The sequence below is a fragment of the Terrapene carolina genome, unplaced genomic scaffold (genome assembly GCF_002925995.2).
Source record: "Terrapene carolina triunguis isolate 2854851 unplaced genomic scaffold, T_m_triunguis-2.0 Scaffold66, whole genome shotgun sequence".
Lineage (NCBI taxonomy): Eukaryota > Metazoa > Chordata > Testudines > Emydidae > Terrapene > Terrapene triunguis.
The window spans coordinates 69,777,050-69,798,583 of NW_020664417.1; the positions used below are offsets into that span (position 1 = coordinate 69,777,050).

The 21,534-nt window shown below is 39.9% G+C and overlaps 1 protein-coding gene across 1 annotated transcript in view; it reads left to right on the forward strand.

The window, feature by feature from the left end:
• The window catches only part of SEL1L3 (SEL1L family member 3), a 54,123-nt gene extending 33,518 nt beyond the window's left edge, over nt 1-20,605 (forward strand). Inside the window, exons 16-23 of the mRNA XM_024204287.3 lie at nt 85-168; nt 4,513-4,603; nt 4,709-4,793; nt 7,234-7,343; nt 8,640-8,767; nt 15,959-16,061; nt 16,156-16,228; nt 19,419-20,605. Of these exons, the coding sequence (XP_024060055.1) occupies nt 85-168; nt 4,513-4,603; nt 4,709-4,793; nt 7,234-7,343; nt 8,640-8,767; nt 15,959-16,061; nt 16,156-16,228; nt 19,419-19,561 (817 nt within the window). The 3' untranslated portion in view covers nt 19,562-20,605. The remainder of the gene's footprint in view (nt 1-84; nt 169-4,512; nt 4,604-4,708; nt 4,794-7,233; nt 7,344-8,639; nt 8,768-15,958; nt 16,062-16,155; nt 16,229-19,418) is intronic.
• The last annotated feature ends 929 nt before the right edge of the window (nt 20,606-21,534 follow it).

A 21,534-nucleotide genomic window follows, 5' to 3' on the forward strand; every position in this document is an offset into this window, starting at 1 on the left:
AAGTCCTATTGGCCCCAGTATGAATAGCACTGGACTATGATGTGTGAAATGTGTTCATTTATTGTCATGTTTCTTCTTTTACAGCTGGGCAAAACATATTGCAGAAAAAAATGGCTACTTGGGACGTGTAATCAGAAAAGCTCTCGATGCCTATTTGGAATTGTCCTGGTAAGTTTGATCTGCACTGTCTCTGAAAACTAATTAATTGTTATGTATGTGACTTATTTTTATAAACTTTTGTGGTAAAAGGATGTAACATCTCCCCAACATACACCCAGGGTGAAATTGTGACCCTTGAAGTCAATAGCAAAACTTCTGTTTACTTTAATGGAGCTGGGATTTCATCCAGGAAGTCTCCCAGACATGAGAATAAATACAACTGAAATGAAACACACCAAAACCAGGACCATACAGAAAGGTTGTCTTTCACTGAACTGTAGACAAAGCACAATTATGGGTAGCTTTTTTTCAAACCTGGCCTCCTTCATTTTTTAGCTGCTATGTGATCATCCAACAGCAGATGGGAATCCAACACAACCCCCAAAGTGCGCAAACACAGTCACAAATGGTGGGTGATCGCCCTCTTTCAAAGGGGCAGATATTAGCCTTGCCATATCATCTGTTTGCTTCCCACAAACTACCAGAATCACCTCAATCTTTTCTGGATTGGGTTTCAGCCACTTAGTTCTCATCCATGACCCAGTCTCCGTCAGACACTGGGCTAGGCATTCAACAGCACTACTGGAATCAGGTGAAATGGATCTATAAATGGAGATTTAGATGTCTAACATATGCTGTGTACATACTCGTGCAGACAGACAGATTGATGTCAAAACTGTTCCCACAAAACACTATTAAAACGTAGTATTATATTAAAGGGGGTAAAGCAATCAGAATTGGGATCCCATTGTGCAAGGCAGTGTAAAGACAGGAAAACACAATGCCTGTCACAAAGAGCCTAGAATCAAAAAGTCAAGACATACTTAGCTGCTTTTGAAAATATCAAAAGTGACTTAGCCACTCAGGAACCTAAGTCTCTTGGAATCTCTATGAGACTTAGGGTCCCAAGTGACTTAGGTGCTTTTGAGAATTTTACCCCACATCTTGTTCATTTATAGTAGCAGATAGTTCATTGATATCAATCATTTGAATGCACCTGCTGGTTGCCACCTGCTTGTGCAGGTTTCCTTCAATTCTCTCTGCGGTAAATTTCTTCCCATATTACATGTTTTTAGCCCATGATATTTAACTTTTGTCAGTAGCCCACATGTTTCCCTAATGGTTTCCAGGTGGATTTTATGGCACTTCCTGTGGCATTTAACTATAACATTCTCTTCTTCTCCCAAAACAATATTTTGCTTTCTTTCCGTTGTATAATTTTGTGATTTCATATTAGACACTTTTTTAATCAGTTCATGTGGATTTGTCTGGCACATTCTTTCCAAAATATTCATGTAGCTCTGATAAGCTGGTATTTTGGGAGATCATTCTGGAGTTTACAAAAGTACATAATTGAGAAACAACATTTATGCTGCATCTGCACAATGGCAGCAAAATAGTTGCTTTTGCCCTGGGGCCTTTCTAGGGCTTTGTGAGAAGTAATCTGACGAAAAACCAAACAGCCAAAACTGTCATATCATATTTCATTCTCTCTTCATCGTGTGTTTTTTCAGTTAGCGCTATTTTTTTTAGTTATTTTTTTTTAGTTTGTCTAAAATTTCCTCTAGAGACCTAAGCCTGGAGGCACCCAGAACTTACAGTGGACTGCAGGGAAGACAAACACATACTGCTGAGCTGAGATGCTCCTTGTCATGCCCAGCACTATAGACCTTGGTAGCTCTAATCCTAGGCACATTGTTTTACACATTATTCTGTCCCAGGCATTGGGACACTGACAGCAAAGCTTCTTCCAAAACATAGAAACACATGCTATTACCTTAGCTGTGTTCTTCATTATAACGAGCTTTGGTTATGTTTCCCCCAAAATTAAATAGGTTACAATGTCCAGCAAGCCAGCCAATGGAGTCTCAATGCAGCCTCTGAGTTTGTGCTCCACTTTTGCATGCATGCTCATTTGCAGGCATAAGCATCTTAGTTTCTGCATGCAGGCACCAGAGCATAAAGAGTGTCATACTTGATGAGGCCAGTGGTCCATCTAGTATCCTGCCCCTAGCAGTGGTTAGTCCTAGAAGAAGGTTTATATCCTAAAATATGAGGGTTTATATTTCTTATGCATGTTCATGCAAATCAGACAACTTGACCTCTGTGTTCTGCAAATTGGAAGCACTCTCCAGTTTAGTTTTATGTGGCACTTTCTAATGTGCAAACCTTTAATCAGCCCTAATTGTTTATTTTAAACAATGCCCTATTTTAGTCCCATTATTTTACAGGGTGCTAGAAAAGATGCCTGTGTGAAATAGGCCCTGTTGACCCAATTCTGTCCTCAATTACCCCTAGGCCATTCCCACTGAAATCAATGGAAGTTCTGGGCAGATAGCTGAGAATGGGATGCTATGATGTCAGTCCCTCAACAGCTAGGATTTGTAAGCTGGTTTCTGCAGGAGAGCCACCTGGCTCTTGATTTCCCACCACTATACATTTAGATTTGAGACAGCACAGAATGTTTGGACAGTCATTTGCAAAGACTGGTGTTTGTTATGGAAGTCTTGCATTGTTTGATATGTTGCTCGTTCTGATCTTTAGCTCACATTAAAAACCTCTGGTTTTGAATTTGTCTCCATTCATCTCACACAGAGGTGGAAACTTCAGTTTGTTGCAGAATTTAGTGCTGACACTGCTGCAGAGCTCGGGGAGTTTGTTACAGCTTGCTACTAGACACATTGGGTCCCAATCTTAACATACTGTTTTGCTGACCAAAATGTTTTGCATATACTAGAGGTCTCTAACTGATCGGTGGCCACTGGTAATCCTCAAAATACTTGCGAGTCGAGCACGGAGAGCTGACTAGTCGTTTGGTGCTGACTCTCCTTGTCCCAGCTGTTTCTACAAGGCTTTACACGCTTCACTGAAAAGGATGCTTTAAAATCCTATAGAAGCAGCAGGAAAACAGGAGCAAAGCCTGTTTATTTGCATGGGGCAGCTGGTATACAGTGCTGCCAACGCTCACTTTTTCCTCTGTGCCTCAGTTTCCCCATCTGTAAAATGGGGATAATGATATTGACCTACTTTGTAAAGCACTTTTGAGACTTGCTGATGAAGAACACTAGATAATATCAGGGTATTGTTATTAATTATTTTAGGTCTCCTTGCTTAAGCCTCTGAAGTCATGCAATTATATGAGAAACTTCGTTTTCATTTAAAAGACCACAAACCTGTTTCTAGCCTTCATGGTTGCAGAGAACAGCTTGAAAATGTGACTCCTAGAGGCTTTAAAACCAGAAAGCAAATGAAATTCACCCCCCATTTTTAAAGCCAGTCTCATGATTTTTTGGGTAGGACTTGGCCTTCGTGAGTGAAGAGGAAACAGGAGCTGCCCTCAGGATCAGTCACCAGTAGACTGCCAGTTACTGAAAATGTGACATTGACTTTTATTAGTTGTATTGCAATAGTGCTTGGAAGCCACAGCCAGGACTGAGGTGCCATTGCGCTAGATGCTGTTCATGTGTACATGCATACACAAACACCCCTGTTCCAAAGAGTTTACAAGCTAGATAGACAAAGTGTAGGAAAAAGGGATGGAGCATACAAGCAGAAGTGAAATTTGGCAAATGTAATGTTAGGTCCATGTTGTGATGATAGTGGTGTATGTGTGCGCAGTGTGTTTTTGTTTGTTTGTTTCAGGTTGTGGGAATGAAGCTCATTAAATATGTTATTTATAAAAGGGTTATTATGTCTTGAAACAGGCCACTCCATCTCACTTAGTGTCATAATCCAGCCTTACACACCAAACATTCTTGCAGGTGCATTTTAAAAGAGTAGAACCTTACATGGAGCTGATTCTACCTCAAAGCAGAAGAGAAGATGCTGAAACCACCCTAGACCAAATTCTGTTCTGTTATACCAAATGTGGCCAGTAGATGTAGCTATTGCATGGAATATCCAATCATTTCTTTCTAAACCAGGGGTCGGCAACCTTTCAGAAGTGGTGTGCCGAGTCTTCATTTATTCACTCTAATTTAAGGTTTTGCGTGCCAGTAATACATTTTAACATTGTTAGAAGGTCTCTTTCTATAAGTCTATAACATATAACTAAACTATTGTTGTATGTAAAGTAAATAAGGTTTTTAAAATGTTTAATAAGCTTCATTTAAAATTAAATTAAAATGCAGAGCCCCCCCGGACTGGTGGCCAGGACCCGGGCAGTGTGAGTGCCACTGAAAATCAGCTCACCTGTCGCCTTCGGCATGCGTGCCATAGGTTGCCTACCCCTGTTCTAAACCTTGCTTACAAATTCTGCTTGACAAATGAATGTTTCAGAATTTATTTGGTGGTTCTAACTATAGCTAAATCCTGATGATTTCAGTTTTTTTTTATTTCTGTCCTCTGTTTTAGGCATGAAGCTCTGCTGTATTATGTTTTAGCAGCAGAGGCTGGGGTTGAAGTGTCACAGACAAACTTAGCACATATCTGTGAAGAGAGACCAGTAAGTAAATTTATTCATAATACATGGTCCTTTTAAATCATTAGTGATACTGTAATACTAATAACTTTCCTGTGATATAAATGGATCCACTCTTTTTCTTTCCAGGAACTAGCAAGAAGATACTTAGCTACTAATTGTGTTTGGCGATACTATAATTTCTCCATATCTCAAATCAATGCTCCCTCATTTGGTATGTATAGCATACTTTTTATTAATTCAGATCTTAATAGGATTTCAGTTTTAATTGTTAGTTACAATGAGAATGTAACAACTGTGTATACAGTGTGAAACTTTTATGCTAATGAGCAAATTAAGGAAAGAAAGGGGATGGATTATGTGGGGGGTCTAGCTTTTTGCACATGACACAACTTGAGTGGGGACAGCAAAATGGCTGTAAGCTACCTTTGCCCTTCCTTGGTTCTTGGACCACCGGACCCAGGATTGGTCCCCCAGAAATATGCAGAGCAGCCTTTTCAGAAAGGAAACTTTAAATTAGAATCTCCTGCCATTCACACCTTTTTCTTTTATAACTGCAGTGTTCCAACAGGAATTTCAGTAGTAGAAATATCTCTCTTTGCAGGCTTATCTGTATCTTAATGCAGTTTGTCAGAGAATTTCCTACTTTTTTTAAGATAGTGAATAACATTTTCAAAAGCAACTGAGTGACTTAAGAGCCTAAGTCTTATTTTCAGAAGTGACTAAGTCACTGATTCGCGTGCTGGAAAAAATGCCCTTAATGAAAGTTCTTTATAGTGAGACACTTAAAGAGCTTAGTCTGTTTAGCTTATCAAAAAGAAGATCAAGAGGTGACTTAATTATGGTGGGTAAGTACTTTCACAGGGAGAATATATGGGTACTAAAGGACTTTTTAATCCAGCACAAAAAGGCATAACAAGAACCAATTGCTGGAAGTTAAAAGTCAGACAAATTCAAATTAGAAATAAGGAACACATTTGTAATAGTGAGGGTGGCTGACCATTGGAACAAACTACTTAGGAGGGTGGTGGATTCTTCATCTCTTGAGGTCTTTAAATCAAGACTGGATGCCTTTCTGGAAGTTATGCTGTAGTAAAACACAAATTATTGGGCTCAATACAGGGTAACTAGGAGAAATTCTATGGCCTGTGTTACGCAGGACGTCAGAATAGATGAACTATTGGTTGCTTCTGCCCTTAAAATCAATCTGTGACTTTCAATTAAGCTTAGTCTCCTAAGTCAATTAGATGCTTTAGAAAATTGTACCCTGTATTTAAAAACACTGATACAATTGCTATATTTCATTCTGAGACAATGTTTTGTTGTTGTTATAAGTGTAGTATAAAAATAATGCAAGCTATTCAATGAAACAGAAAAACAACATAATATTTGAATCCAGTACCACACTGTTGGTGCCTGTACCCAACTCAGTCCAGAGTGATTCACCCATTGAAACTTACAAACACCACAGGTTTTTCTAATGGAGTGTGTAACATCCTGTGATTTGGCTCACAGAACTTACAGACTTCGTGAGCGCAGTCTTATGCCAGAGAAGCATCTAAAGTTCATCAGACTTCTGGGGTGAAATTAATTGCAGAACATCCCTTGACTTAAATGAAGTCAGGATTTCACATCTGGTCTCTTTTGGAATGAAGGTTAAAAAAACAAGTTTTTGTTTCTAAGTAATATAGGGCTCAATCTTGCACTGATTGAAGTCAGTGGCAAAACTCCCATAGACTGCAGTGGGATTGAGCCCACAGAAAATTTATAAACTCTGCAGGAGCTGAATGCTAGAGCTTATAAAATCTGCCTCATGAGCTCCTGGTGGGGCTATAAACTCTGCAGCATGGCCTACTGTAATGATCACATTACAGGATGTTCACACACACTTGGACCAAATTTCCTCTGCTGGAACATTTCATCACCATTCTATATCAGAGATAGGAGTCCTTAAAAGCCATCGCAGGCATCACTTGGCTCTGTGCCAAGAAAATTGTAGCCATTCAGTTCCTCTGTGTTTGGGGAGAATTTGAACAACTAACCTAGAGAAATTCTCTCCATAGGCACAACACAGCTCTGTACTTTGGAGAGGATTTCATTTACTACAGTGATGGGTACAGAATAAGCATCTAAACAGAACAGAAGTGTTTGAAGCCAGTTCACATGATCAGGGCTAACAACTCCACTAAGCCCAGTGCTTCCCCCAAAAGACTATTAGACACCAGTACTTTTAATGAAGCCAAATGAATAAAACAATTTGAAGTTTCTAGATCTGGGATTTTTGGAGGTTATTGTTAGTTTTGTGGTAGAGATTACGCTGCACAGTCTTCTTAGAAATTTTTTCAAGAGTAGGAAAACCCATTTTTAATTAAAATCATGTCTTCAAAATGCCTTGCCTGATTAACCTGAAATGTCCTCCTCAGAGCATTCCCTGGCAGAAGAACCACCATGAGAAATTTCATTCAGAATGTGTTTTTTCAGAGGTTGGAGGCCCGGTGGGCTTGGCATAGAAAGAGGGTCACAATCTTAAGCAGAGAGAAACTATGATTAGCCATAATACAGTGGAAAATTCAGTAAATTCTTCAAATATATTAATAGTTCATTTATCTCTTTACAAATATTTTGTAATGCCCTGCTACTGTTACCTTCCACAGCTTACTTGAAGATGGGAGACTTCTATTACTATGGTTACCAGAACCACTCTAAAGACTTTGAGCAGTCAGTGCAGATGTATGCACAAGCTGCATTCGAGGGAGATTCACAGGTATCTTCACGGTTATAAAAATACCTTCTTGAAATATCAGTTCTAAGAACAAGCTATAAATAGCCAAGATACACACATGCAGTGAACACACCTACTGGTATAAATGTATCATTTATTTTAAAGTATGATCTGAGTCACGAATTTGCTCTTTCACACTAAGATGAACTAGAATTAGCCTGGGGGATGTTTTCAGGGCTAAAAGTGAAGAGCCTAGTTTGTTGTTACTCTTTTCGGTGCTACTGTAATACAAGTTAATAATAATAGTGCACTTCCCTTAAAGCCAAGCGTTACTCCTGGGATGAACTTGGCCCAGTATGTTCCCATGAACAACAAAAAACTTCAGCATATATGCTCTCATAATGCCAAGATATTCCAAGACATTGTACCAAAGACATGAGTAGTTTAACACTGGGCAGCATTTTGTTCTCAGATCCTCATAGCAGATATTCTTCAGTAGTCTCCTCTCCCTTGGCATATGGAACTCTCACGGACACCAGAAAAATTATTACATGTGATTTGATCAGTTACCAGAGTTGGGACCCACCCTGAGGATCTGAGAACAAAAAGCTGCCAGTGTCTGCAACAGCAGCTAAAATGGAAAGCAAAGAGAAACAAGTGTCTTCAGTTTTAAATGTGAAAGACACTTCAAAGCTCCATCCTGCAACTGTATCCACACAGACAGACCCTTGTATCTCTGGAGTGCCCCACTGAAGTCAGAGGTCTGCCCAAGAAGATGAAGTTGCAGGATCAGAGCCCAAGCCATTTTGAGCTAAATTCTCCTCTCAGATGCACAATTGCAACGTCCATTGAAGTCAGTAGGGTTACGTGGGAGGGGACTAATTGGGAACAGAACATGGTCCATTTCTGCTTTCAGTCTTTGTATGAGACATGTCGGGGTGATGCGCTCTTCAGTTGTTGCTGTATTTAGACAGGATCTAGGGATGAAAAGCTTAGTGAGCTGGTTTGAGAAAATGGCACTCAACATTACACTAAGATGAACTAGAATTAGCCTGGGGAATGTTTTCTTGTTTCTGATGCTCTTGTAAATGTATCATTCACATGAGCATATCTTGGGGAAATAAGGTGCTCACATTTATTCAGTGAAGATCACAGAACCATATGGTATTAAAGTGAAAAAGGTAAAAAAGCAATTGTAATTATTGACATGCTGATCAGTAGCCCAATCCATCTCCCACTGAAGTCAGTGATAAAACTTTCATTGAGCTCAGTGGTGCAGGATCAGGCCTTAGATTCATGTATTTTCTTCTATATAATTGTATATTTTATGTATTTCAGGGACTCTTTAATTTGGCCCTTCTCGTGGAAGAGGGTAATTCCATTCCTCCCTACATTTTAGATCACTTAGAGATCAACAGGACTCTGCAGTCTAGTAATATTTCCATCCTTCAGGAGCTTTATCAACGGTGAGTTTATATATTCATCTTTCAGTACCAAGAGCTAGAATTCTTATCTTTACTCACATTATTACTTGTTGCAAACATCACTGGGACTAGTTGAGTACTCTGATCCCACAATGGAGCCTTAAATTTTACTGCCAAACTAGGTTCTAGCAATTTGTTCCTGTTCCATTTGTAAAATGCCTAAGATAGGCTTTTAAATGCAAATATGAGAAATAATATAGAGTACTGAATTAGGAATGGCTTCCATTTATTTCTGCCCACTTTGCTACAACATGCTGACATTTGTCTGCTTTCACTTTGGAAATTCTGGTTTTTCTTCAAGTGTCCTTTGCATATTCCCACTCACGCGATGTGCTAGTGTGTGCAGCTCAGACAGTGGAACCTTCTCGTAGCAGTGCCTGTTAGAGCGCACACACGCCTCTCCTGCTCCTCCCCTCTGTGTTCCTGAACATTCTGAGGACAGGGCTATAAAAAAGGGGGGCGCAGTGCTCCCTCAGTTCTTTCCAGCTGCAGCAGCAGACAGATGTGAAACTCTCCAGTTCCATCAAACCTGGATTCTAAAAGAACTCAGTGCCTTAGCTTAGTGTAGTGTCAGTGTTAGTGGTTAGATTTTTAATCTTAGGATAGTTAGTTAAGCCTTCGGTTCTGACTATAAGTTCCATGGTGGATCTGAAAGCTAAGAGACCTAGCTTCAAAAGATGCATGTCTTGTCCAGCAGTCTTCCTGATGTCAGATGCCCATACCAGATGTGTGGCATGCCTCGGAGAAGGCACTCTCCTTCAAGGTGCTCCATCTGCAGAACATTTACCCAAGAACTTAAAAGGAGCGCTAGAACAGGCTGCAAGCCTTATTGCTGCAAGAAGCTCTGGCTGCAAAGCCTCCCAGATACAACTCATCTAAAGAGTCCATATCGAAGTTGAAAAGGCCAGTGTCAGCTCCTGACCCATCAGGGACTAAGAAGATGAAGAGCACTATTCAAAAGTTTCCAATATCTGTCCCAGGATCAGGATCCAAGACCTCAGTGCAGTAAGTTCGCAGATGATTGAATCCGATCTCAACACACTCAGACTTCATCAGTTCCAGTCTCAGAAATTAGAGCCAAACCACGGGAAAAGCCTTCTGATCCTTCTACTTTGGTTCAGAGAAAAACTGTGTGAGACAAGAAGGCTCCCATTAGTAGGGCCAAACCACGTTCAGGACACTTCTTGTATCCATCAGATCCAAATCAGAGAACATTGGATCCTAAATCAAAGACTAAGATAGATTCTAGCTCAGGATAAATCCCTGCTTAAGAGTCATCCACCACTTCTGAAGTTCACATCGGACCTGAAGATCATTCCAGAGCCAACAGTTGTTTCTATATCACCCATCCTAACTGCACCAGTCTCTACAGTGATATTGCAAGAGCACCATAAAATGCTAAATCAGATCTGTTGGCAGATCTACAAAGGACAAAAATGATTTCTTCCCCTAAGGGGGATAATAGGAAAGCTCCCACTAGTTATCCTCCTTAGATCTCCCAGAGAGAGAAAAGGAGGAGACTGGATGAATTCTCACAGATAATAAGACACTTCCCTTTCTCCCCCTAACACACCCTGTGGCTCTACAAATACATTTGTTTCCCCTTCTCAGTTTTATACATGCCAGGTCCTGTAGTTTCTCCAGTAATCTGTGTCTGATCCGATTGGATCTGAGGTTGTATCCAGAATCTGAGGAAGGATCGCCTCATGTGAAGTATACCAACATACTTCCCAGTTTCCATGCTCATGAGAAGGAACACACTTCTAGGTTTGGTGTCTAGAAAACAACATGTCCTCCTAGCTATGACATGGAGCCTTAATTTAGTTAGTGGCATGATTGGCAGATACCACTGCGGGCTAGGTGGCCCTACTGGCCTTCACATAGACAGTATAGGAACATTCTGAATTCTTGTCAGAACCCCTCTCTGACGAGGGGTCAGAAAATGTATTACTCCTCATCTCCGAGATTCCCAGATCAGTTGACTTCTTCTGCTTTCAAGGTTCATTCTCCTACCATAATTTCTGATGCTCTTTCAGAAGAAGAGGAGGAGCCTACAGCTCAGGTGGACTATCAAGAGTTGGAGACAGAACTTGATGATGAATCTTTCCTGGATGAAAATATTGGAGTTGATTCAGTTTCCTCTCCTTCTGATGATGCTTTACAGTTCCACGAACTTGTGGACAGAATGGCAATGGCACTGCAATTCCATCAGTCACACTGGAAGAAACCTCAATCCTGTTTTAAAATAAGATTATCTGTCCAATATTAGATAAGCTATTGCAGCGTGTGAAGACAGTTGGTCTACTCCTTCACTTTGTCAGGCTATATTGAAAAAAGCTGACAAATTATATCTATTGCTCTACAAGTTTTCATTCTTTCATGCACACCCTACCCCTAAGTCTCTAGTAGTGGGGGGGTGGAACAAAGATCCAGAAGAAGGCAATCACATTCCACATCTTCTGACAGGGAGTAAAAGAAGATGGATGCAGCAGGTAGACAGGTATTTTCATCTGCATAGCTCAGAATTAGAATAGCAAGTTACCAGGCAGTGATATTGAATTATCAATATCAGTTATGGGAAAAGATGTTCATGTTTGCCAAAGCACTCCCCAAAGAGCTAAGTAATCTGGCCAACACCTTGGAAACACAGGGGCAGGCAGTGGCTAAATATGCTTAGAGCCTCTTTTCATGCTGTAGATTCAACAGTGAGAGTGGTTGCTTCAGCTATCACGCTACGCAGACATGCTTGGCTCAGATCTTCTTTCTCCAACCTGAAACCAAATCGAAGGTAGAAGATCTTCTCTTCAGAGGTCTTGTGGTTATTTAGTAGTAAGGCCAAGGAGATACTGGAGAAGATGAAGGACATGAGGTCTACTGCAAGACCTTTAGGTGTCTACCTAGCTCAGAGGAGGAGGAGTTTGAGACCTGTCTTCGGGTACCATGGAAAATTCTATCCCCCTTCTTCTTCATCTTATTATTATCAGAAAGATGTCATTTTCAGCATCAGCAGCCTTCTTCTACACAGCCACATAAGAGAAAGCCTTTTAAGCCCCAAATGAAGGGAAAACGACCATGAGTTGCAACATCAAATTCAAACATCAGACCTCAAGTTTGACATGATGATCAGAAGCTTCAGACCAACCTGTAACCTCCTTCCAACCCTGCCATCTTTCCCAACTTTTCTATTATGTCAGTGCTCACAATTCCATCACATCCCAAATGAATTCTGGAGATATTATTGAGTGGTTATGCCATTTGATTTGATTCCTTTCCTCTACCCCGCTGGTGTGCCACTTCTATCCCTATTCAGGGACCCTCTCACAAGAGTATGTTAAAATCAGAGATCCATTCCTTGTTGGAATCAAGAGCCACAGAGGAGGTGCCAAGGGAATTCAAAGGAGAAGGTTCCTACTCCAGATATTTTCTGATACCAAAGACAGACTGAGGACTTTGTGCAATGTTAGATCTATGGAAGACCTATCTTCTTTATCAAAAAATCCATTTCCCCATGTTGACACAAGCATCTATCATAGCCTTCCTGACCACCTTAGATTGGTTTACAGCTCTCAATCTGAAAGATATCAGAGGGGTAGCCGTGTTAGTCTGGATCTGTAAAAAGCGACAAAGAGTCCTGTGGCACCTTATAGACTAACAGACATATTGGAGCATAAGCTTTCGTGGGTGAATACCCACTTCGTTAGATGCATGTGACAATCTGAAAGATGTGTACTTCCATATCTATATCTGATCCAGGCATCAAAAATATCTTCATTTCCTAGTTAGATAAGACCACTTCCAGTACTAAATCTTACCCGTCTACTGTCGCATGGGTATTTACAAAGTACCTTTCCATGGTTGCAAACTTTACACATGCTCCCTCTTCAAAAACTTAGGACTCATGGTAAACAAGAAAAAAAATCTCTTCTGCTACCTAAACAAAGGATTCCTTTTATAGGAGCAGGTCTCCGTTCCCTGGAGGGCAAAGCCTTTCTATTAGAAGAAAGATACCTGAAGCATCAATTCACTACAGAGGGGCTTCATCAAGATCCCACTTAGAGACATGTTCTTTCTAGGCTTCATGGGTTTAGACACTTATGTCACAACTTATGCTCGGCTCAGGATGAAAAGTCTGCAGCTTTGGCTGATGTTAAGTTACGGACCAAGCACAGATGGCACGTGCATATAGTTGACCATTCCAAGTAAGATACTGCTATCCTTGACATGGACGACTCAACGTTACAATGTTCTGAGAGCGGTAGCTTTCAACTCTCCAGCTCCATCTGAAACAGTCACCTTGGATGCCTCCCAAAGGGGTGGGAAGTGCAATTCAGCAAATAGACAGTTCAAGGTCATTGGAGTTCTCAGGAAAATAACCTGGAAATGAGAGCAATCCATTGGGCTCTCAAATTATGTCTGCCTCACAGCCAGAACAGGTAATGCAATTGTCACAGACAACACAATGACAGTGGATTATATCAACAAAAAGGGAGGGTCTCACGCTTCCCAATTGTGCAAAGAAGCAGTTGCATTATGGGATTGGTGTATCCAGCACATTTATCCCATAGCTCTACACGTAGCAGGCAAGGACAGCAGCCTGGTAGATCAGCTGAACAGAGATGTAACGGAACTTCATGAATAGTTGTTGTAGAAATCTATAGATGAGATCCTCACCTTGCAGGGTTGCAAACCTGTCTTTGCACATAATACAGTTAGAAAATTTATGAAGGAACTTGCAGTGATGCTTCCTGGGGGTACCCAGGGTTGTGAGGTACCTCACCACCACCTGCCTTTAGTGCGAGGAAGCCTTGTCTGTGCCTGGCAAGGGTCATACCCCTGGATTGTCCTGTCCATGGACACTCACAGAATTCACAGATCTACTATTCCCAAAGGAACAGTACACCTCAGCTTATCAGTTACATCTCAGGATCACTGCTCACCTCAATTTACTGCACTTAGATATGGTTATAGTGAAATCAGGTAAAAGTTTATTTAACAAATAATAGAGCTTCAAGAAGAAGCAAGTAGACTTAATGGAAATAAATATTTACATATAAAATAAAGTAGTAACATGCTTTCTAGAGCCTAAACTTAACTAACAAGACAACCTCCTGCCTCATAAATGTTAGCTCACTCAAAGACTCACCCCCAGGGTTAAACAGCCAGACTGGCTGTGATGCTCCATTCATAAAACAAACACACTGGCAGCTTGTCCCCTAGGTTAAGGTGTACCTGTGCAACCCCAAAATAGTTCAAACAATCCATTTTCTTTACTGCAAACAGTATCTCCCCGCTGGTTGTTTTCCCTGCAGAGAAACTCCTCTGGAGACTTTGCAGTCTCTTGATTAGCATTTTACTCAGTCTGTAAATAGGCATCCATTGTGAAGTATCCAATACTCAATTTACGTACAGCCAGACATCTAGAGCATCTCCCGCCTGAAAGAAACTTGTTTTATCCCCTCTTGGTGACCAACCCCAACTCACAAACCTTAAGAGCATTATCTTCAGTGTATATATACACATAACTCATTACATATTATGCATCCATACATTTCGCAATGGATATGATGATCCATGTGACATAGGCTTTCAGTAGAGACCTTATATGAGACCCTTTGATGAACTATTATGTAGAGACCAGATCCAGGGGATCCATGTAGCCCTATGCCCCGCTGTGCCCTCTGCCAGTGGGCACCCAGAGGTCCGTGGGTCACACTTACCAATATATATCCACAAATAAAGGATCCAATACCATCATGGGATCTCAATTTACTCCTTAAACAGCTAATGACAGTTCCCTTTGAGCCTATGGAAGACTGCTGTCTGTACCATCTACTATAAAAATTGCTTTCATAGTAGTCACAGCCTCAGCTAGGTGAATGAGTGAATTACCACCACATGGCTCATCAGGTATCTTCCACAAGGATACAGTGGCCTCTGCCCTAATCCTAGATTCCTTCCGAAGGTGGTACCTGACTTTCATGTTAATCAGAATTTTTTCTCCTAGGATTCACACTCTCATAGAGGAGTCAAAGCTGCATATGTTAGATGCTAAAAGAGCTCTGGGTTACTGAATTAATAGAATCGAGGAATTTCAGAAATCCTTCAGTCTCTTTATTTCATATGCAGACAACATAAAAGACACACACTCTCTTCAGACTTTATCTAGAGGGGTTAGACAAGGCATAGAGGAAATCTATAAACTAGCATTCATTCCACCCCTTCTTGGGGTTAGGTCATACTATCAGAGCAATTGCTACCTCCATCACTTGCCTTAGACATGGCCCAGTTGCAGAGCCCTATAGGGCTGCTACTTGGAGCTCCACACATGCTTTTTACAAAACATCTCCCTAGATCTAGCATCTGGATTGGGCACTGTTTGATGGAGCAGTACTATAATCCCTATTCAACTGGGACTCTGAGTCCCACCTTCCATGATGGGGTACTGCTTGCCAGACTATCCTGTGAGTGGGACTGTGCAGCAAACACTTGAAGAAGAAATGGAGGTTACTTACTTGTAACAGGAGATTTTGAGGGGATGGACTCTGCACTCCCCACACACATTCCTGGGAATCCTAATGGAATTTTGACTCGAGAAGGCAAGGTTGGAAGGAACTGAGGCAGCAGGGAGTGCCACACTCCCATTTATAGCCTCACCTTCAGAACTTGCAGGAACACAGAAGAGAGAGGTAGGGAAGGGTTCATGAGCATTCTTAGGGGCACTGCTACAAAAAGGTTCCACCGCCTCAGCTGCACCCGCCAGTGCGTCCCGTGAGTAGGACCATGCAGATTCCATCTCTAAGAACTCCAGTTACGGATACATAACCCGTTATATCTGTTCCATTTACTTACAGAGAGCTCGTTTTCTTGATATCACATAAAGCAATTCCCATTCTACCCTCTAAGTGAAGTACAGTATGTACTGAAAGTTCACTCAGTAATCTGTAACATTGTAGAATCACTTTACAGATAAATGAGGAAGGATGACCTAGTGGTTAATGCATAGACCTGTGAGTCAGGGAATGAGAGCTCTATTCCCAGCTTTGCTACTGAGTGGCTGTGCGACTTTGGGTAAGTCACTTAGGGCCCAGTGCTACCATTCTTACTTCTTGTAGTCCCATTGCTATAGAAGTACAAAACAAAATATTCAACACCACTTTTTATTTTTGATTATAGGTGCTGGAGTCATAGCAATCAAGAATTAATTAATCCATGCTCATTAGCTTTGCTTTATTTTTACTTAAGAGTTTTCTGGAATAACATTTTGCATTCTACTCTGGTATGTATTATTCCATTGTCACATTCATCAGTACAGTTAGAACCCGGGCCCTGCCTTTGTATTGATCTAACACACATTTCTAAACTTATTGCAGATCTACTTCATGGGGACCTTTCTTGTGTCAATATTGGTTGCATTTGCAGTACAATATTTTCAGTCTCTGTCTGGTAAGTATTTGCCTCGGTCAGGCTGAAATAATCTAGAAAAAAATAATTCTAGACATAAAATAGGGAACTTTAAAGATAGAACAGACTTCAAGATTTGGTGCAGCATGCAGTTCATATATAATTTAAAACAAGTAATGTCCTACAAATTCAGTCTCTTAATTGCAGGAGTAGATCTGACTCACACAAGTAGTCCTATTGCCTTCAAAGAATCAGCATGAGTAAGGGTGTGCAGACTCAGGCCTCAAGCGCAGAATAATAATTTTGCACCAGATCAGTAATTTGGAACGGTGTATTGATATTTGCCATTTCCCCCCCAGGAACAATTTCACCATTCTTTCACCAATTTTAACCAAACAATTTGATTAGAGGAGCTGAAAATCATTTTTATTATGTTGTATAGCATTGTAGCACTCTGCTTTATTTCAGCATCCTAAGTAAGATACTGTTTTTACCTTTTCATCCTCCAAAAAGCTATTAATAGATGTATACGTGAATTAAGGGCTTTTGTTACTAAGGCCTTGGCTGTTTTTAACATAATTATTGTAGCTTGAAAACTGCAGCTTCCTTCTGTTTGGAATGATAGTCACAGAAATGGGAAAAGATCTAGTAATTAGAGAGCCCATCTCTCTGCCAGTGCAGGATTACCCCCTACTATACTTTTTTGAGTGCTTTTTTCCCAACAAGGTTTCACATGCTCCAAGGGATTTGTCTTCTATCACTTCCCTTGGGAGAGTACTCCACAATATACCTCACTATTAAACTGTTTTCCCTGATATCCAGCCTAAACTTTTGTTTTAGGAATTTTATCCTCCTACTGCATTCTGAATTTTCATACTCTTAATCATACCCAGTGTACCATCCTAATTTTATAATTCCTCTCCCTTCTTGATGTTCACACCCAACAGATATTTGTTATCATGGCCCTTCATAATCATCACTTCTCCAAGTAATACATACTTAGCTCTCTGAATCCTACATTACAAATCACTCCTTCCAGCCCCATGCACATTTCTTTTCCTCTTCTCTGTACTCCTTCCTCTTCTTGAAGTACAGTTAACTAGAATAATGGGAATAAAACAAACAAAAAATAATGAACAGACAGTTCAGTAATGTCAGTTTCATGTGTCCTATTCTAGTAAAATATTTTTATATAACTAGAGTTGGGTTAAGCAGCAGTAAGAAGATTTTTAACCTTTCCTTGAAATAAAGGTTCAGAGAAGTAATTAGTATCACAGGAGAGGTTATGCTTATTACCGCTTTTTGTTGTTGTTGTTGGTTACCATTTGTGTTAAGCCTTTCTGATGATTTGACCATCACATTAGTTACTGAAGTCTGAATGAAACCTGGCACTGATGACTAATTTAAACCTGTTCTTAAGGCAGTGGTTATGAAGATTCCTGGTATAGCATTAACTTTAAGAGATAGTAACTCGAAGGAATAGATCATTTCTTTTTATGGTCCTTATACCAATCTTGTGAATAGTCAGACTAATGAGTTTATGACTTCAGGTGATTGTTGCCACTAGATTCAGTGGGCTGTATTCTGCACCCTGACTGAGCTCCACCTAATGCATGGGCAGTGGAGCCAGTTGGGCTTCCCTCATCCCATGCCACTCAGTCCCAGTGTAATAGTTACTGGGGAGCAACTCCGACTTACACCAATGGGTGGAAGCTCATACTTTACACAAGTACACAGTCAGTCATAGAAGAGCAAGAATGGGTCAAAATGGATCTAACAGACTGGAAAATCCTGCCCATTGCTTTCTTTTCTGATAGAGAGGAAGTAGAGAATCAATGTTGGGGCCACATATCAGCCCTCAGTTTCCTAGAAATTTTTTTTCGGTTTAAAGGAATATTACAGACAAAAAAAATTGTCTAGGGGAAAAAGTGCTCATGATGTGCAATAGATAGTATCGGTCAACAAAGCTGAAGAGCATGATCAGCCACAAATAAAAAAAGAGAGCAAAGGTAGGCACGTATCTAAGGACAAGACAGTTTTTGATCAGCAAACTGTGGAAGAAATATGGACAAATTATGGAAAGAGGGTTTCCATTATATTATATTTTCTTGCAAACTTAAAAATGTTATCGTCTAATCTTCATAGAATGGGTGTATGGTGACAGACTTATTACTGTAACAAAATAAAGTAAAATCAGTTATTAAGGCTATGTCTACTACACTGTGCCACAGTGTGGACGACGGGGTTGTGAATTGCAGAGTAAACCAAAATGTTGCACACAAAACTACCCTGCGTGGACACTGCTAGTGCAAACTAAAAGATACTAGTTCACATTAATGTAGTCCTCTCTCTAAAGCTAACTTTTACTTTGCACCAGCAGTGTCCACACGAGGCAGTTAGTGCTCAATACTTTGCAGTGTGGCTGACGACGGGGGTGTGAACCACAGAATTTTTCAAATCCTACCTAGGATAGTATTGTACTTTCACTTAGGGCAGGGGTTCTGTGTTCTGTGGTTCACACCCCCTGTCGTCAGCCACACTGCAGCACAATGTAGACAAGCCCTAAGTCAGTGTTTTCTCAAATTTTGTACTGGTGATCCCTTTAATATAGCAAGCATCTGAGTGTGACCCTCTTATAAATTAAAAATACTTTTAATATATTTAACACCATTATAAATGCTGGAGGCAAAGTGGGTTTTGGGGTGGAGGCTGATAGCTCGCAACCCCCCATGTAATAACCTCGTGACCCTCTGAGGGGTCCCGACCCCCAGTTTGAGAACCCCTGCCCTAAGTGAAAGTACAATACTATCCTAGGTAGGATTTGAAAAATCTCCATCAACACTTTAGATACAAATTAAGTTTTGGAAAATAATCCCTTATAATCACAAATATTCCTTTATTAATATAAAATATACTGAATTATTAAGAAATAAGACTTACAACATATCTAAATTGTTCACAGATACATTCTAAACTTGATTTTGAAAGCCCTGTCCTTTATTACCAGATGCAATTGATATAATTTAGGGGCCATCATAATGCATACACACAAAGGGGCACAGTTAAAGTTACAGTGGGCTACTTATTTTGACATTTCCTAATTTTTGAATGCTTGATTTTTCTTTTGTGTAGTTTTATTTATATGTTTGTATGGGAGCCAGATATGTACATGTATACTTTATATACAGTACTACATTTCAATATTTATTCTGTATTTGTGTTTTTTCTACAGCCAATGATTCTCAGGCACCAAGGCCAGAACAATCTCCAGATGTACATTCTTCCACTGAAAACACCAGTGACACTAGATCAACAGAACAAGAGGAATCTACTCTTACAAACAATTTAGCTCAGCATCCCCATCTGATCAGCTGAGGTGTAATTCTCTGAAAGATTGGAATTCCAAAGCAAACATTAGAATAGCATGGTCTTGAGTAGTTACAATACTAAGAGTTCACAAATGTATAGAATGGTATTAACTATGTACTCCATGGGCTAAATCCTGCTCTTAGTTACACCTGGGCAATCCCAGTGATCTAATCTATCTATTATATAAAGCAAAAGGAAATTTTAAAAAAACCAAACCAAGAATACATGTTGATTATCTCATGAGATTATACGTCTGAATGCATTGTATGGTCTTGTTTTTGATGGGAATAGAAAAATGGGAGAAATCCTGTCCCCACTGAAGTCAGTGGCAAAACTCCCATTGACTTCAATACGGCTAAGATTTCACCCACGGTATCTACTATTTGACTAAACAGTCTTTGCCCACATTTAGATGGAAGGCTAAATTTCCTGTAGCCCTGTTCCTGGAGGCTTGGCAGCCAGTCTTTGTTTGCTTTGAATTTATTGGGTAGCTGCACAAGAGCAACTGATAATAGGGAGCAGCTCCCTTTACCAAAAAATACAAAAAAAAGTGAAGTGTCACAGTAAATCAGTGAACAGTTTCTTCTCAAATTCTTATATGGGTAACATAGGAAGGGAATTCTCTCCAGTTTTACAGTATATCTTAAATTGTCCTTGAACTAAATTACTGATCAGGTGTCATTTCCATTAATTAATATGTTTATATAGCACTAGTGCAATGGGGTCTTTGATTCCATATCTAGCGGTTCTGTAGGCTACGGTAATACAAATGATGATAAATAATAAAAGTGCTAGTTAGGACAGTCAGGATAACAGGATATGCGGGAAGTAATCATACAGAGCATAGATCTCATCTGTCTGATTTTAAAGCTGCACAAAGTGAGTGGACGTAGGGAAGGAATGACTGTATGTGTTCAGCAGGTGTGTGTACACATAAAATCATATAGGTCATAGGTAATTGTATCCATCTATGCATTATTGTCGGTTAAATCTAATCTCTTTGCACTGCTTTATTTACAAGAGTAAATAAAATTATTTTTCTATTGCTGACTGTATGGTAACTGCCTTATTTGTCTTTTTATCTTGCGTTACAGTTAGGATAGATCTACACAAATCTTGTAGCCACAAATTGGCTTTAGAGGATATAATCTGTGCAGGTAATCTCATCATCAAACTGTGATCAAGCAGTGCTCCACTATTTGTAGCATTTTCAGAAAAATTCAGCAGCAAATGGGGTTTTCCCCCTATGGAAAATCCTGACTTTTCATTGAAAAAACAAAAAGCCAAAACATTTTCAGACTTTGACCAAAAAAATCTGAAAATTTTCTAGAAAAGCAGATACTGTCAGCGAAAATTTTCATTTAGTCAAAAACCCAATGTGTGTCACTTTTTTTGGGCCATCCCCAATGTTCAGTTCAGCAACATAATCACAGTATCCATTATTAGCACGAACTATTTTTACCAAAGTCTAGTTATTTTCAGTAATAAAAACTTGAATGGTAGAATTGCTTGTTTGTTTATAAAATAGTACATTTGTGGTTGAAAAGCCATGTGATCCATCTAGTTCTATTTACCTACGGCCTGAATCACAAGAACCCTTTACCCTGCTCTAGCAACGTAAAGGGGCTGTAAGGTCAGCATTAATTAAATGTAAAATATAAATTATAATCAGGCACCTAGTGTTTGTGACATGTATTGTTTTTATCCATTGCAAATAATTGCTCATCGCTATTGAGCCTGTGTTCAATTGTAAAATTTTGCAATGCTACATTTGATCACAAACAGTACGCACGCACGCATACACCTTTGGACTTTTGGCAGAATTCTAATATTATATATCTAACCAGATAAATGAAAACAAGTTGTCATTATTACCCTAAATGCAGACTGCATTATGATATTTGCACTTTATTTAAGTTGGTATGAAAATTTTAATTTATGTTAGAAAGGAAACCAAAATTGGGCTTAGTATGGAAACT